This window comes from Triturus cristatus, chromosome 8 (genome assembly GCF_964204655.1).
Source record: "Triturus cristatus chromosome 8, aTriCri1.1, whole genome shotgun sequence".
Classification (NCBI taxonomy): domain Eukaryota; kingdom Metazoa; phylum Chordata; class Amphibia; order Caudata; family Salamandridae; genus Triturus; species Triturus cristatus.
This window is the reverse complement of record NC_140591.1, coordinates 1,193,310,558-1,193,326,177: the sequence shown is the minus strand read 5'-3', so window position 1 is coordinate 1,193,326,177 and position 15,620 is coordinate 1,193,310,558. Positions and strand designations below refer to the sequence as shown.

General features: G+C 46.0%; 2 protein-coding genes across 4 annotated transcripts in view; one reads left to right on the top strand and one right to left on the bottom strand.

The window, feature by feature from the left end:
- The window catches only part of LOC146805601 (uncharacterized), a 704,269-nt gene that overhangs the window by 634,811 nt on the left and 53,838 nt on the right, over window positions 1–15,620 (top strand). The window lies entirely within an intron of this gene.
- The window catches only part of GABRB3 (gamma-aminobutyric acid type A receptor subunit beta3), a 1,060,293-nt gene continuing 1,048,052 nt past the window's right edge, over window positions 3,380–15,620 (bottom strand). For both annotated transcript variants that reach the window (XM_085622874.1, XM_085622875.1), the window contains one exon: window positions 3,380–5,573. In XM_085622874.1, coding sequence (XP_085479000.1) covers window positions 5,223–5,573 — 351 coding nt within the window. In that variant the 3' untranslated portion in view covers window positions 3,380–5,222. The remainder of the gene's footprint in view (window positions 5,574–15,620) is intronic.

Sequence of the window (15,620 nt, the reverse complement as noted above, 5' to 3'; positions counted from 1 at the left end):
AATCTTGATCACAGACAGCTTCAACATGGAACGGTTCGTGTTCAAGAGAACTGAGAATTTGAGAGACCAACTAGTACATACCAACCACGACTTTAAAAAAAACCCAAAGAGAATATCCGGTGGAATCCCCCTCCTGTAACAGGACATTATCCGTGTGGTACATGCAATGCATGTCCACCCACCAGGCAAACAGAGGTATTAGATCTAGGCACCTTCATCTGGAGTGCATAGCACTGCTTCACAATACTATGCACCATGGGGGAGTACCAAGGGTGGAGCATAGGCATTCCCATGCAACCACCCAAGGTTTCTCACAGTAAACCCAATGTACTAAATAAAGTAGATTAGGTTTAGAGTGAGAAAACTGCGCCCATTTCAAGTTGGCCCACAGAAGGCGAAATGCTTGCATTTCTCCTTCCTTTGCTGACTTTGCATGCGTGCTGTACTGTGCAGCACACATACAAAGTGGGAAAAACTTAGCATCTGTCTGGGCATCGTATTTTGTACAGGAAGGGACTAATGTTATGTTATGGTATTTTATATTTATAAAGCGCACAGATGCCACAGCCAAGCGGCGTCCCGCGCTATACAAGAACAGGCAACACAACACCAGACACAAGGTTACAGCAGTGACCATTACGCCAAAGGAAACAAATATGTTTTCACAGCCTTTCTGAAAGGCAGCAAGTCAGAAATCGAACGGATACAAAAAGGCAGTGTGTTCCAGAGGCTGGCCGCCAGAACACCAAATGAGCGGCCGCCCACTCTAGCTTTTTTTAAACGGGGAACCTTCACCAAAAATTGACCCGTTGAGCGAAGTGCTCTAGCAGGGATATAGTAAGAAATGGTCTGAGCCAAAATAGGAGGGGAGGCCAGCTTCAAGATTTTAAAAGCGAGGCACAGTACTTTGAATTGTATCCTCTGCCTAACAGGCAGCCAATGAAGATCAGAGATGGAACGCCTAGCTGAACAAAACTTAGGCAGACCAATCAGCATTCTGGCAGCCGCATTTTGCACCCGCTGAAGACGTGTCAGTTCTGCTTGATTAGAGCCCAATAAAAGCGCACTGGCATAGTCTAATCTAGAAAGAATCAGAGCCTGAACTATTAATTGCCTAGTAGAGGCATCAAAAAATTTAAAAATGGGCCTAAGACTCTGAAGGACACCAAAGCAGGTACCCGCAACTTTTTTTGTGTGAGGGGTAAATGATAGATTAGCATCCAACAGAACCCCAAGATTCTTCACCTGAGTCACTGGAATGGGGGTTTGACCAAGCTCTGACGGCCACCAATCGTCTCCCCAAAGGTGAGTTTCTTTGCCCAATACTAAAACCTCAGTTTTAGAGGCATTGAGTTGGAGACGGTTATCCGTCATCCAGCTTGCCACCTCCTTAAGGGCTCTCTGAAAATTAGATGCATTCATTGCAGTATTTCCATTCAGTACGACCGCTAATTGTGTGTCATCGGCGTATGACACCATGGTTAGGCCCCATTTATTGGCAACCCCCTAATACACACAAACTAGCGCTATGGTGTGTGCGTGGCACACGGCAACTGCAATCAGCGCCGGCACAAGTGAAAGGGGAGGAGAGAGACATATTTTTGAAAATATGGTGCTCTCCAGCTCCCTCCCTGTCGTGCAACGCAGTGCAGCCTCACGGGGGGCTGCGCTGCATGGATTTTTTGTAAATCTCCTTCCTATTCCGCCTTTGCATGCATGCTGCACTGTGCAGCATGCATACAAAGTGAGAAAAGCTTTCCATTGTGTCTAGGCATACCTTCCTGTACAAAACCTATGCTAGACTCACACACACACACACCTTAGCGCTACTGCCTTAAGGTGTGTGCGTGGCGCACAGTACCTTAAATCAGTACCGGCACAAGCAAAAGGGGAGGAGAGAGCCAAATCGTTGAAGATATGGCGCTCTCCTGCTCCATCCCTGTCGCGCAACCCAGCGGAGACTCGCGGGGGCTGCGCTGCATGAATGTTTTGTAAAAGGAGTGTCTTTCCTGAACTTTTGCATCCAGCATTTTGCTCCAGGACTGGCTGCAAAAATAGGGTGATGGCCGTTCCATCATATGGAGCCCTCGTTGGATAAAGCATTTCCTCCAGATAAGTTTCCAAGTCCAAACAAAAATACTCTCAGTGGTACCAACTCCCATCTTGTCAACAGCCATGTTCACTACGGGTCAGCCACAGGAGAGTCCTACATCACAGTTAAGTACCTGAAGAACACCCTACTTCTTTCACTTTTTTCATTTAACGTAAAATAACTTCAAATGCCTCTTTTAAATGCTCGCCAAAATGGCACTTTTTGTTTTCCTTATAGCTTTTGATACTTAGATAAGGTTTTATTAATTTTTGTGACATTCTCATTATAATTTTGTTTATTTTACCCAAATTCGTTTGAGCCTTTTTGAGTTTTGTATTTCTTAACAAAATTGTTGTTTGGTTGTTTACTATCCTCATTCCACGTGCATTTTCTTGGGAGTGCTTGCTGTTTCAACCAAGAGTGAGCTGGGATCCCTCAAAGAAACTGTTTACATTTGTTGACTAGTTTATCTGTACTTGTGGAAGCTCCCTTGAAATCTATTGCCTTTCTCACACAAAGCCTAGCAGTCCCATTCACTACAGGAAGGTCTTGGTCCTTTTGTGGAGAAGAAAACAGGGGAGCTCAGTGTCCATTTTGGCCTGTTTCTGGGATGTGGAGGTTTTCCTCATCTTTGGGCAGTGGCGTAGTGCGGGCCGCCCTGGGTGTCATCGCTGAGGGGGTGACAAAATGGCAAAAATATGTGTTTTAAACACATATTTTTGACATTTTGTCACCCCCCTCAGTGATGACACTTGTCACCACCGGCTTGACAAAATGGCAAAAATATGTGTTTTAAACACATATTTTTGCCATTTTGTCAAGCCGGGTGTGACAAGAAATTTTCCGCACCGGGTACCACCTGACCTTGATACGCCACTGTCTTTGGGGATATAGTAAATAACATGTCGACAGAGATTGGGATTAAGAAGTATCAGCGAAAACATGATGTACACAAATGATCCCTTCACCTTCAATCGTTGATTGTTCTCCGCACCTTTGAGAAATATTATCTCATTCGCCTTGAACAACGTACTTAATGAGACTGATATATATGGGCTCCACAAAAAGCCTGGATGGACTTTACTTAATTTATTATTTTAAAAAAACCTTTGTGGCATTAGATCTGATAGCCACTTAATTCCCTGGAGAAATGTATTTCAGCCAGCAACTTGAAGCCACCACAAATGTAGAAAATTAAGGAATACAATGCATCTTTGCAAACATCTTTTTTTTCTTTTTTTTATTATTAAATAATTAAATAGAATTTCATTCATCGACATTCTCTTCTCTCATTCGATTGTTGAACTGCATTTCCAGTTCAGAGAGATACATACATGAATGAGCTATGCAGAAATGATTGGGTTCTAGTGCAGCAACTTTACAAAGGATATAAAAATCAACATGAATTTAGTCGCCATAATATTCTAAAGTTTGCATTCTCAACACAGGGTAACCCTGAAGGTATGGCAACGCCATTATTAAATGAGACTCATGCTATGCTATGTGAACTACAAGGAGATGAAGAGGTTAGTGAAAAGCAATCACTGAATAAAGACTGGTGCAAAATGGTTAATGGTGTTATTCGGAAGATGAATCTTATGAATTCTTGGTTGCCTGTGATAGAAATGTTTCATACAAAAAATATATATCTCTGTTTAAGAAAGATCTGCTTTTGCTAATTAGTAAATTATACGAATGTTTCAGAAACATGTACAGCTTTGCTTCTTCCTATACATTTTAAAAAGTCTAGCTACTTGTGAGAAGATGGAGCATGATCAAAATACAAACAATGTGCTTGTGCATTGAGAGTCTTTGCATAAAGTAATACTGAACATGTTGATTTTGAATGAAGATACAGTGTGTGCTATCATATATTCTTTATGACAGTTTCATGCTGCAGCTACTGTCATTGAAATGTAAGTCTGCATACCACAAACAGTGGTATGGGCGTATTTAATTTAATACTGCATAATTATTTTAAAAGTGTTCTTGTTAAAAATTGTATGTCTATGTAATAAAAAATGGAAAACTACACAAAATATGACAATTCATGCTGTCAGAACTGCAAGCACAAAAATTATTGGTAAAGTATACCTATATATGCATATTATGCAAATGTATGTTATATTAACAGAAAATGCGATTTGAAGGTCGGCTTAACTCGAATGCATTTGTATTAGAAAGAAACATGGACTGCATGGGCGAGCGACTTACAACCTGAGACTAAAGTGTATCTGATTTCATTTCAAAAGTGGAACCTTTTCTGAAATCATGTTTGCCCCACAGCCTCTCTCCCGTTGACTCTGGTGAAGTTTGTGAATTTCTGCTACTTGACTGGATAAATCTACATTCACTGAATGAGATAAAGCTTCATTGTCTCAGCTGATCGCAGAGCCTGTTCCTAGTAGTTTACAACCGGAAACAAGATCAGAACTTGGAGCCTGCCTGAGTGGTGAAAGTAATGTGTGCTAAAAGATTTAGACCGGGAACCAGTCCTAGTTAAAACAATCTATATTATAACAATCTCAAATCAAATCAGACTACATCAATGGCTGAATGAGCAGTGATGGGCGTTTTGATGATTGTATAAAAAAGGTATCTCTAATAACTTATTAGTGCGACCCTGTGCACAGGAATTTCCTGATCATGGGCATAAAAAATAGCTTAGAAATGGCTTGTGGGCATAAATACTATAATCACACAGTTAGGTATGGGAACAACTGTCAAATAAATATTTGTCATTCAATAAAAAAAAGTTGGCATTTAAAATGATGTTCTGTTAAACGACTGGCCCTTTAGCTCTGTGTCCTATATTACAGTTGGTACATTTAATTGCATGTGTTCACATTTACTAATTCAAGCTCATAGCTGCAACGCTATGATCCATAAGTCGACAGTCAAAATGGCTGCCTGATTCATCTGCATGTGACCCAGAAACTCCGATTTCATGGGCGTAAGGTTTCATGTAGATTACTTTTGCTGTTAAATGCAGGAAGGGCTTTCATGGGACCAAGTGGCTCAGTTAAAATGTACTTGTCGGTAGGATCGTTAGGTATTTGTATAATATCAGTGCACACGCTCATTTGACAGGCAGTACTCCAGTACTCTAACTGTTGATAACTGAGTCCAATCAGTTAACGTAGTACAGCCAGTATATTAGATTGAAGAGAGAGAAGGTGATTGGAAATATGAGCCGTGACCACCGGTCTATAGAATTCACGTCAGTCAGATCGGGGATTTTAATTTTTAATTGTGACGACCGCCGCCTCAGGTGGTTTTTCTTGCTGTGAGGGACAGTCCTTTCCAATGGGCGGTGCCCATGGTTGTCTCTAGCCATGCTCTGCTTTCTGCACTGGAGTCCTGAGTTATCAGAGGATGTTGTTGAATTTCTAGCCTCCGTGGTGCTCGTTGTAATCTCATTTCCCGCCACCTCATTATGGATCTCTAGTGTTGCTAGAAGAATGTTTCCATGCGCATCCACCTAGTGAAAAAACATAAAAGTTTTAATTAGACGCCAACCAGCCAATTTCTGTATCAGACACAGTTACATATGTCTGCATAATAATACCATGGGTCTGTGGCTAATAGTTATACGCGTTCCTCAAAACCTTTAAAACCAGAAGTGCTCCACTTCTACCGGAAGTAAAACAAGCACTGAACAAAGATGAACAAATCTAATGGAATATACAAGTCACAACCGGTCTCAAAGTCATCCTCACTGTGTGGAGGGACTCACCCAAATTGTCCTCCCGTACATGGTGGGAATGGGTTTGATTTACGAGAGGTGCATTTAACTCACTGAACACTTAATCTTAAGAGATTAAGGGGAAAATCTGGACCAAACTGGATAACTATAAATATGATGGGTAAATTATGGTAAATGGATAAATTATCCCCATCTCCTAAGCTAGGGTCACTCCCACCCATTCCCCACTCCCTCCTGCTATCCCACCCCTCATATACTCCACCCCCTACCCCTTAGTTCCTCACCCTTCATCCCTGACACCTTCTAATACTTCCTGTCGCTCACCTTTCACTATCTCTTTCTCTTCTCTCTTCCTGTCTCTCTATTTTCTTTCAGTCCACACCCACCAACTTACAAATAAGCTACAGTTCAGTCCTCTATTAGCTACCAACCTAACCCATTACCAGGCCAACATTAACCAACCTCACCTCACACCAACACACTCACACCTCCTACCCACTGATTTGTATCTCTTATTGCTTATGAGTTAATATGTTGTCTTTCACTCAGATTATCGGTATTACCCCTTGGGTGGAATGCTTCATTTGTCCTCTTCCCCCTGCATTTCCTGTACGCATCAAACCTAATAAAAGTTTTCTGAAATAAAAAAAAAAAAAAGGATGCCTAGCACCACTAGGGACACCTAACTAACCAACTCTTCTTTATATTGAACACCCTTTTCTGCCTGTGGTTTTCATCTTTAGGACAACAGATCAGAACTAAACAATCGCAGTGCAAATGTATTTGCACTAATCCACAAGTTACTTACCTTCGGTAATGATATATCTGTAAGAAACATTAGTTAGTGATGGATTCCTTACCTTAGAATTACCCCCAGGCGTCAGACTGGATCTGAAAAGTTTTTGTCAGCAGTACCCCTGCGCGTCGGAAGGTGGCGTTGTGCGGCTCCGTGTCCATCGTTCGCGTCGTAATCGCCGAGATGGCGTTGCGGCAGCTACTTAGACGCCGCCCTCGGGCGCTGACGTCAGTTCTGTACATGGCTTTCCGCACCAGGAACGCAGAGCCATGCAAGATACTGACTACTGGTGCATTGAAAGTAGGGCCCTGAAAGGGATGACCGTAACCCTAGAAATTAGTTTGCAGAATGGGGAGGATGGGTGGGGAGGTAAGGAATCTATCAGTAACTAATGATTCTTACGGATATATCGTTACCGAAGGTAAGTAACTTCTGCATCTGAAAGAAACACGTTCGTAATAGATTCCTTACCTTAGAATAGATACCCCAGCAATACCAACCCCGGTGGTGGGTCTGCGAACCAAGATCACACCAGGAAGTCCCGGAGAACAGAACGGCCAAAGAAGCCGTCTCTACGGACTTGGCTGTCCAGGCAATAGTGCTTAGTAATAGTGTGCAGCGAGGCTCACATAGCTGCCTGACAGATGTCTTGTAAGGGGACACCACATCCCTACGCCGTAGTGGCAGCCGTCGCCCTGGTGGAATGGGCGCGCAGCCCCAACGGAGGCTCCTCCTTGCTAGAGAATAACAGGCTTCAATACACAAGACGACTCATCTGGAGATAGTCTGCTTGTGTACGGCCCGACCTTTCTTGGTATCTACGTAGCCAACAAAGAGCTGGTCATCCACCCAGAACTGTTGTGTGCAGTTCAGGTAAAATGAGAGCACACGTTTTGGTTCCAGACGGTGGAGCCTCTCTTCCTCCCTGGAAGGATGCTGAGGCGAGAAGAAGGTGGACAAAGTGATGGTTTGCCCGATGTGAAAAGCAGTGACAACCTTTGGCAGAAAGGATGGACGTGTTCTGAGCACAACCTTGTCCGAATGGACAGACAGAAAAGGAGGTTTACAAGAAAGAGCCTAGAGCTCACTCACTCTCCTAGCGGAGGTGATGGCAACCAGGAAAGCAGTCTTCAAAGTTAATAGATGAAGAGGACAGTTGTGAAGAGGCTCAAAGGAAGCGCACATCAAATATGTGAGAACCAGGTTCAAGTCCCACTGTGGCATTACCAAGGGAATAGGTGGGAAAAGGTGAGTAATGCCTTTGAGGAATCTATTTACAACAGGGGACTTGAAAAGAGAGGGCTGATCAGGAAGCCTGAGAAAGGCTGGAATAGCAGAAAGGTAGCCCTTGATAGTGCCCAGAGCAGAGCCCTGCCGGGCCAAAGAAAGAAGGAACAAAAGGACTTCGGAAAGAGGGGCAGAAAGGGGATCCACAGCCTTTGCTGTGCACCAGGCCACAAATTTGTTCCACCTGCAGGCGTATACCAACTTAGTGGAGGGACGCCTGGCTGCCAGAATGACATCACAGACTTCAGGAGGCAAGTCAAAGGGAATCAACTGCCACCGCTCAATCTCCAAGCAAAGAGGTGGAGACTGGACAGGTTCGGGTGGAGGACCGTCCCCTGCTGCTGCAACAGAAGATCCTCTCGAAGAGGCAGTCGGATCGGGAGATCGATGGTCATACTGACTAGCTCGGGATACCAAACTCTTCGAGCCCAGTCCGGACCCACAAGAATGACTTGGGCCCAGTCGCGCCTGATCTTCTTCTGCACTCTGGGCAGAAGTAGTATAGGCAGAAAGGCGTACAATAGACCGCAACTCCACTCGCGATGAAAAGCGTTGCCTAGCGAGTGCCACCTTGGAAATTCCAATGCGCAGAACTGCTGAAATTGCGCGTTCTCTTCAGTGGCGAATAGATCTAACCAAGGCTCTCCCCACTGTTGAAAGAGGCCTTGTGTTATGTCCAAGTGAAGACGCTATTCGTGATCCATGATGCATCTGCGGCTGAGTTCGTCTGCACTGGCGTTCAGTGAACCTGCCAAGTGTTGAACCACCAGGGAAATGCCCTGATGTTCCAGCCATGTCCAGAGGCGCAGGGCCTCCTGACATAGGGTCCACAACCCCACCCCGCCCTGTTAGTTGCAGTACCACATGGCGGTGGTGTTGTCTGTGAACACCTGCACTACTCTCCCCTTGACAGAGGGAAGGAATGCATTCAGTGCAAGTCGGATCGCCCAGAGCTCCAGAAGGTTGATATGGAGCCTGGACTCCGCCGGAGACCAGAGGCCTCTGATCTCTGCCTCTCCCATGTGGCCGCCCCATCCTAGGAGGGACAAATCCGTCACTACTGTGTGCTCCGGTTGGGGATGGGAGAGGGATCTGCCATTGACCCAATGCTGGTTTGTGAGCCACCACTGCAATTGTTGTGCAGTGCCCTCTGAGATCTGGACGTAATCGGACAGGTTCCCCTGATGCTGCGCCCATTGGAACTTCAGGTCCCACTGCAGAGCCCGCATATGCCATCTGGCATGATCGACCAGCAGGATGCAGGAGGCCATGAGGCCCAGCAGCCTCAGGGTCATCCTGACCGAAACCCAGGATAGAGGCCGAAAGATCGGAATCAGAGCCTGAATATCCGGGACTCGCCATTCGGGAGGATAGACCCGAAAGTGCATCGTATCCAGAACCTCTCCGATGAAGAGGAGCTTCTGCGAGGGAATCAAGTGCGACTTCAGCACATTGAGGGAGAATCCCAGCAAATGCAGAAGGTCGGCCGTAGTCTGAAGGTGGGAGACAACTGTCTGGGGCGAGCCCGCCTTCAACTGCCAGTTGTCGAGATAGAGGAAGACTGGAACCCCTAATCTGCGCAGATGAGTTGCGACCACCGCCATCACTTTCGTGAACACCGGAGGGGTGTCATAAGGCCAAAAGGGAGCACGGTAAACTGAAAGTGCTCGTGGCCTACCCTAAACCGTAGGAAACGCCGGTAGGCCGGCAAGACAGGAATATGGAAATATGCGTCCTGCAGGTCCAACGCTACCATCCAGTCTCCAGGGTCGAGGGCAGACAAGACCTGAGCCAGAGTTAACATCTTGAACTTCTCCTTCCGGAGGAAGCGATTGATGTCCATGAGGTCCAGAATAAGATGCAGGCCCTTGTCCTTCTTGGGCACCAGAAAGTAGTGGGAATAACAACCACGTCCTACTTCTGGCGTAGGAACGCGCTCGATGGCCCCCTGTTGAAGAAGTGCCAAGTAATCCCCCGACATGGGGTGATACTGGGGTGGCATGGCTGGAGGGGTAGTCTGGAAGGGGAGGGAGTAGCCCCTTTGGACTATTTGTAAAACCCACCTGTACGAAGTGATGGTGTGCCAGTGGGGAGGTGATGGCGAATTCTGCCGCCTACTGGCGTGTGATGGGCCTGAAAAACCAGACTAGGAAGGTTTGGAGGCAGTGGTGGCCGGGATGGAGGTGGACTGACCTGCCCACTGGTCCCTTGACCCGGCTTGGCGGGTTCTACATCCATGGCTACGCTCAGACTGTTGCTGCACAGGCCTGTGGCTCTGAAGCGAACGTGTTGGGGTGCCCCTTCCGTGGCCACGAAAGGAGCAAAAAGCAGAGGAGGGCATGCGGCGGAAAGGCCCAGGGACTTGGCCGTAGCCCGCGAGTCCTTAAAGTGCTCCAATGCACTATCTGCTTTGTTGCGAAAAAGGCGAATGCCATCAAAGGGCATGTCCATCAGGGTGTTCTGGACATCCCCAGAGAAACCAGTAGTCCTCAGCCAGGCGTGGCGATGGAGTGCCACTGTCGTGGAAATCGCCCTGCCCAGCGAGTCGGCGGTGTCAAGGCCACTTCATATCGTAAACTTTGCTGCATCCCTCCCTTCAGCTATAGCTTGAGAGAGCACCGTCCTGGCCTCCTCCGGATACTGAGGCAGCACTTGCCCCACCTTATCCCACAGAGAGTAGAAATAACGGCCCAAGAGGCTTGTGGTGTTCACAGCCCGCAGCCCTGAACTGGTGGAAGAAAAAATCTTCTTACCGAACTGCTCCAGTTTGTTCTTGGATTCCCTGTCCGGTGGTGCGGTAGGGAATGCGCTCTGGGACGCAGAGGCTTGGACAACCAAGCTCTCAGTGGTGGGGTGTTGGGAAAGGAAAAGGGGGTCGCCCGGGGCCGGGCGATGGTGTCGGGCCACGTTCCTATCCACAGGAGCCCCTGTGTTGGGCCTGGACCAGGTGCCCAAAAGAACGTCTGAAAGTGCATCATTAAAAGGCAGCAGTGGCTCCGCTGAGGTATATAAAGAACAAGGGCACCCAAAGGAGATCGGTCAGGGACCTTGGGTAATGATTCGCTACAAGAGACAGTGGTCCCTGAGAAATAAAGAATATTTAAATACAATGAATATAGCCTAAATCAGTGTTATATTTGTGCCAGTGTCCAGGCGGACAGGGCATCTTTAATAAATGATATTTCAGCAATAATACATCGGATGTAAGTCAAATAACAGTGGGATACAAGCCAGTATCCAAGGACTTACATATCAGATAAACAGTGAAGTACAAAAAGGCTCAGGCAGTTTAACGGTTGTTTCTATTAGTAGATACTATGATAGCGAAACAACTGGTATACAAGGGGTCACCTTCACAGAAAATTATATACAATAAATAATTTGTGTAAGGCTGACAACAGTGTCGACGGCGTTTCGATCCTTATCAAGAGGATATCGGATCATCATCAGGACAAACAATTAAATTGCCCAAATAAAATTGCCTTATAAAACATACACAAAGAGCAACATAAATAAACAAAAGTGCATAAGATGGGGAAGAGAGAAGAGAACCATATATATGGAATTAGTATAAAAGTAAAAAACACACAAACAATGCAACGTGATTGTTTTAAGTAAATACTCAGGTGAGTAATAGAATAAAAGGTAGAAGGAAGAAGAATGAGGTGTGGGTCAGATACGCATGTAGTTACACGAAATAGTGACCTGTTGGGTTTTACAAGATAGGAAACGAAATGAGTATTTGAAAACAGTTTTGCCGTAAATGCCGAAAATAACAGAGTCATACAGTGACGAAGTAGCAAGCAGTGCATCCTAGACAATTCGAAATGATAAGCGGAGAAAGAGTATCGCTGAAGAGAGAAAAGAAAACACATGTATATACGGAATAAAGACAATTCAAATCTGTCCGGTAATCTACATTGTGGAGAGACAGTGCAACTAGCAGAATATACAAAAGTTTAACATGAAAATGGAGACATTTCTAAATCTATACGATAATCTACAATGTGGGTAATAGAAGAGATTTAAGTCGTAATTACCAGAATTAGTAAAGTTGCACAATTCTAGTCAGGGCCGACAATGCAACAATCGCGGTTCGGAACGTTAGGTGAAGGGATAGTGAAAGTAGCAGAAAGATACAGCAGAAGATGAATACGGCATGGAAACTCTGTGAATGTGCGGTCAGAATGGCATGCAAGCTAAGGGTTGTGATGCGGAAGTAGTGAAACCGCGCCGTAGTAAAATAATTACCTCAGATAACGTGTTGTTCGGAAAACGAATACGGAACCTCGCGGTGACAATTAAAATTGGGATGGTGCGTGGCACCATGGATTGGTGGTTGCCGAAGGATATCGGTCATGTACCTGTGGGGAGAGGAGAGCGGGATTGGAGAGGGAGTAGAGGGGTGAGGAAGTGAGTGATAAGCTGAGCGATGGTGGCTCTTACCTTACGAATGGGAAACGGGTAGATCGGGAATCGATCTTTCCAATTTGGAGACAGTGCTGTAATTCCAAGGGGAAACAGAGAGTCAGGGCAAGGGGGTGTGGACGAAGGATAGTGTTGGAATCAGGCGGGGGGTTAGGACGCTTACCTCATGTGATGGGAGGCGTGAGGTTCGGCAACTCTGTACAATGGAGTGGGATGAAAGTGAAAGTGATGATGGGTGGGGCGTGTTATGGTCATGGGAGAAGAGTCAGGTGACCAAGTGGGTGGAGTGAAGGTTGCTGAGTGCGGCGGCCATTTTGGAGTGGTTAAACCCATGCAATGTTGGTTGTTCAATACAGCGGCCATATTGGAGTGGCTAAAACTGTGCAGTGAACCCGATTGGGGGAAATTGAGTGAGTTCAAAAAGAGTTATAAGAGCATAATGATTCAGTGAAGCGAATGTATCAATAGAATGAAAAATTGATACCAAACAGTGTCACAAAGATTCAAGGGTGTAACATAGTCTTGGCACAGCATTACATTAGGAGCATTACAATGATAGCACTTCTGTCAGGAGGTTAGTCCTGACGGCCACTGTAGGGAGCTCGAGGTGGAGGGCCTCGGCCGCCCTACGCAACACCACTGCGTAACTTGCACCCTCCTCCGTAGCCACGGTAGGAGTTAGCATGCCAAGGTTAGGAGAGGTATCAAGACCACTGGAATCCCACAGCTCCTCTGCCCAGTCTGGGTCAAACTCACATTGTGCTGTGAGAGGGTCCTCAGACCCCTCCCAGTCCTCCCCTTCCTCCGAAGGCTGATGAACAGGCCGAAAATAAGGAGGCAGGACACAGGGGTAGAAAGGCCCCATTGGCGTCGAAATCGGCGTTAAGTGATGCCGTTCCGGTGCCATGTCCACATCGGGGGTGAAACCGGGGACGACATCGTCCGGTGGCACGGGCGACATCGGAGGTGGTGCCGGTGGGTTCAACGTCAGGGAAGGTGTCACAAGGTCAACCGGCGTCGACCGGGATCCAGGCCTGGATTCATGGGGCCCTGCGACGCCGGGGCCAGAGCCGACAGCAATGCTGGAGCCGCCAACAGTAAAGGGCGTGAACCCCAAGTCGGACCAGCGGGGCCCGAAGGAGCACCGGCAGGCCCGACGGCCCAAAGAGGCGAGCCATGGCCATCTCTACTGCACCAGGAGTCAATTGGCTCGAAAAATAGAAACAAAAATGCCTCGAAAAATTCAGTTAAAAAGTGACTGGGGGTACTGCTCTCTCCGGTTCTGCACTTTCTGGTGCGGAAAAAGAAAGAACTGACGTCAGCGCACGAGGGCGCCGTCTAAGTAGCTGCGCGATGTCATTTCGGCGACCACGGCGCCAACGACGGACGCGGAGTCGCACGATGCCACCTACCGACCCGCAGGGGTACTGCTGACGAAAACTTTCCGGATCCAGTCTGATGCCTGGGGGTAATTCTAAGGTAAGGAATCTATCACTAACGTGTTTATTTCAGATACATCTACTGATGAAATCTGTGTTCAAACTGAAGATCACAGGTTCATATTCCAAAGGGGACCACTCAGTCCCTTATCCTTCTAAGACTGATCAGGTGAGAGCCATTTAGTTGGCTGAAAGTTAATACCTGCTATTAAGCTTTAAGTAACATTTACATGTGTGAGGCATGCATGATCTAATTAGGCAATATTATAGCATAAAAATAATACATTTGTTCTTATAGAATATCAAGCAATAAATAAGGTTAAAGCTATCATGATGGGGATTCTATTTGTCCTTGCATCACACTCGCCTATGCCCAACCCAAACATACACAGTAAACCAGTGTTAAAACAGAAACTGCATCTCAAAGGTATTTATCAAAATCACACAGCGACACAGCATGCATGCTATCTACGTGAATGATGCCAACGACTTATTTCCCCATAAAGGTGACACTTTCACTGTTTCCCTCAGGAAAGAGCCTGTCGTAAAATTGTGACCCATGGCAGAGGTCTTGGCAGGAAGTATTTTAGGTGTTTTGAACTCTTTGGACATAGAGTGACCAAAGTGCCATAGAGGCTACCTGGGGCTACTTTGACGTCCTTGCACTCTCTTACGGCATCGAATGGATAGAATCACAACCAGAGGAGGAAAGCAAGGAAAGAGGACAAAAGGCAGCATTCAGAAGCCATAGTCTTTAGACTAATACAATTCTAGGGGCTTGTTGCTGAATTATTATACAAAAGGTGTAAAGATTGTAGCGCTAGCAAAATTCATATCAGTAGCCCATGTGGCCAGCTTGCAGGTATCTCGAACAGGCAAATGTATGGAGAACACAACTGAAACTGCCTTGGTTCTTTCACACACTGTGCATGGAAATTAGCTGGAGTTGCTCCAGGTAAGGGGCTGCAGTGTTGGACACATGCGGTTATCCACTGTGAGAGAGGAACAATTGATTGGAGGAAAGAATGACAGTGTCCTTGTCCAATGGAAAACATAATCTTCACCAATCATCTATGTTACGAACGTGTCCGTGTTCAAGTGGAATTTACTCAACACCTTTGGGGCAAATGTGGGAAGGGTCTAGAGGGCCACGGTAATGGCAAACAAAGAACTGGACCACCCAGACATTGGGTGAAGTCTGCCTAGTTCTGGAAACTCTGGAACCATCCAGATGCTACTGGGTACATGACTATGTTCACATCCAAGTTTATGATTGATTAATGTGCTACGCTGTTGTACATGCGGGGCACGCTTATACTTAAGGACTTTCTCAAACCTCAGAGCTTTATCATTTTAATATTCCAGTGATTGCATCTTCTGATGAAGAGGGAAAATGCATTAGGAAAAACATATGATAATCTCTAAATTAGTTGGAAATACCTTATAAATTCTTTGATAGTCTGCAATGTATTGATTCTACAAAGACAAGCAACTTTCGGTTTAAACATAATGATTCAAAGAAGTAAAACACGGAATTGAGCATGTGTTATAACGGAATGAAAGTGTTAAAGGTTACATACAAGCACAGGGTCTACTTTTTGCTTCTTGCACTACGCATAGGGTAACATCCAACAACTCCTGCGCAGTGCAGATATCAATAATCACATCACAGCCCCAGAATGAATTCTGTCATTGATGCAGCTTTTCTAGTACTTTCGGAGATCCTTTGCCCCATACCGAATTCCAGCGCTTTTTTCCCAGTGCATAACCAACATTTTTGCCTCTAAACATAATCTGGTATATTTTGAAGCGGTTTATTTCCCCACCCGGGCAGCCTTGCATAGTGCCAATATCGGCAAATGTAGTCACAGA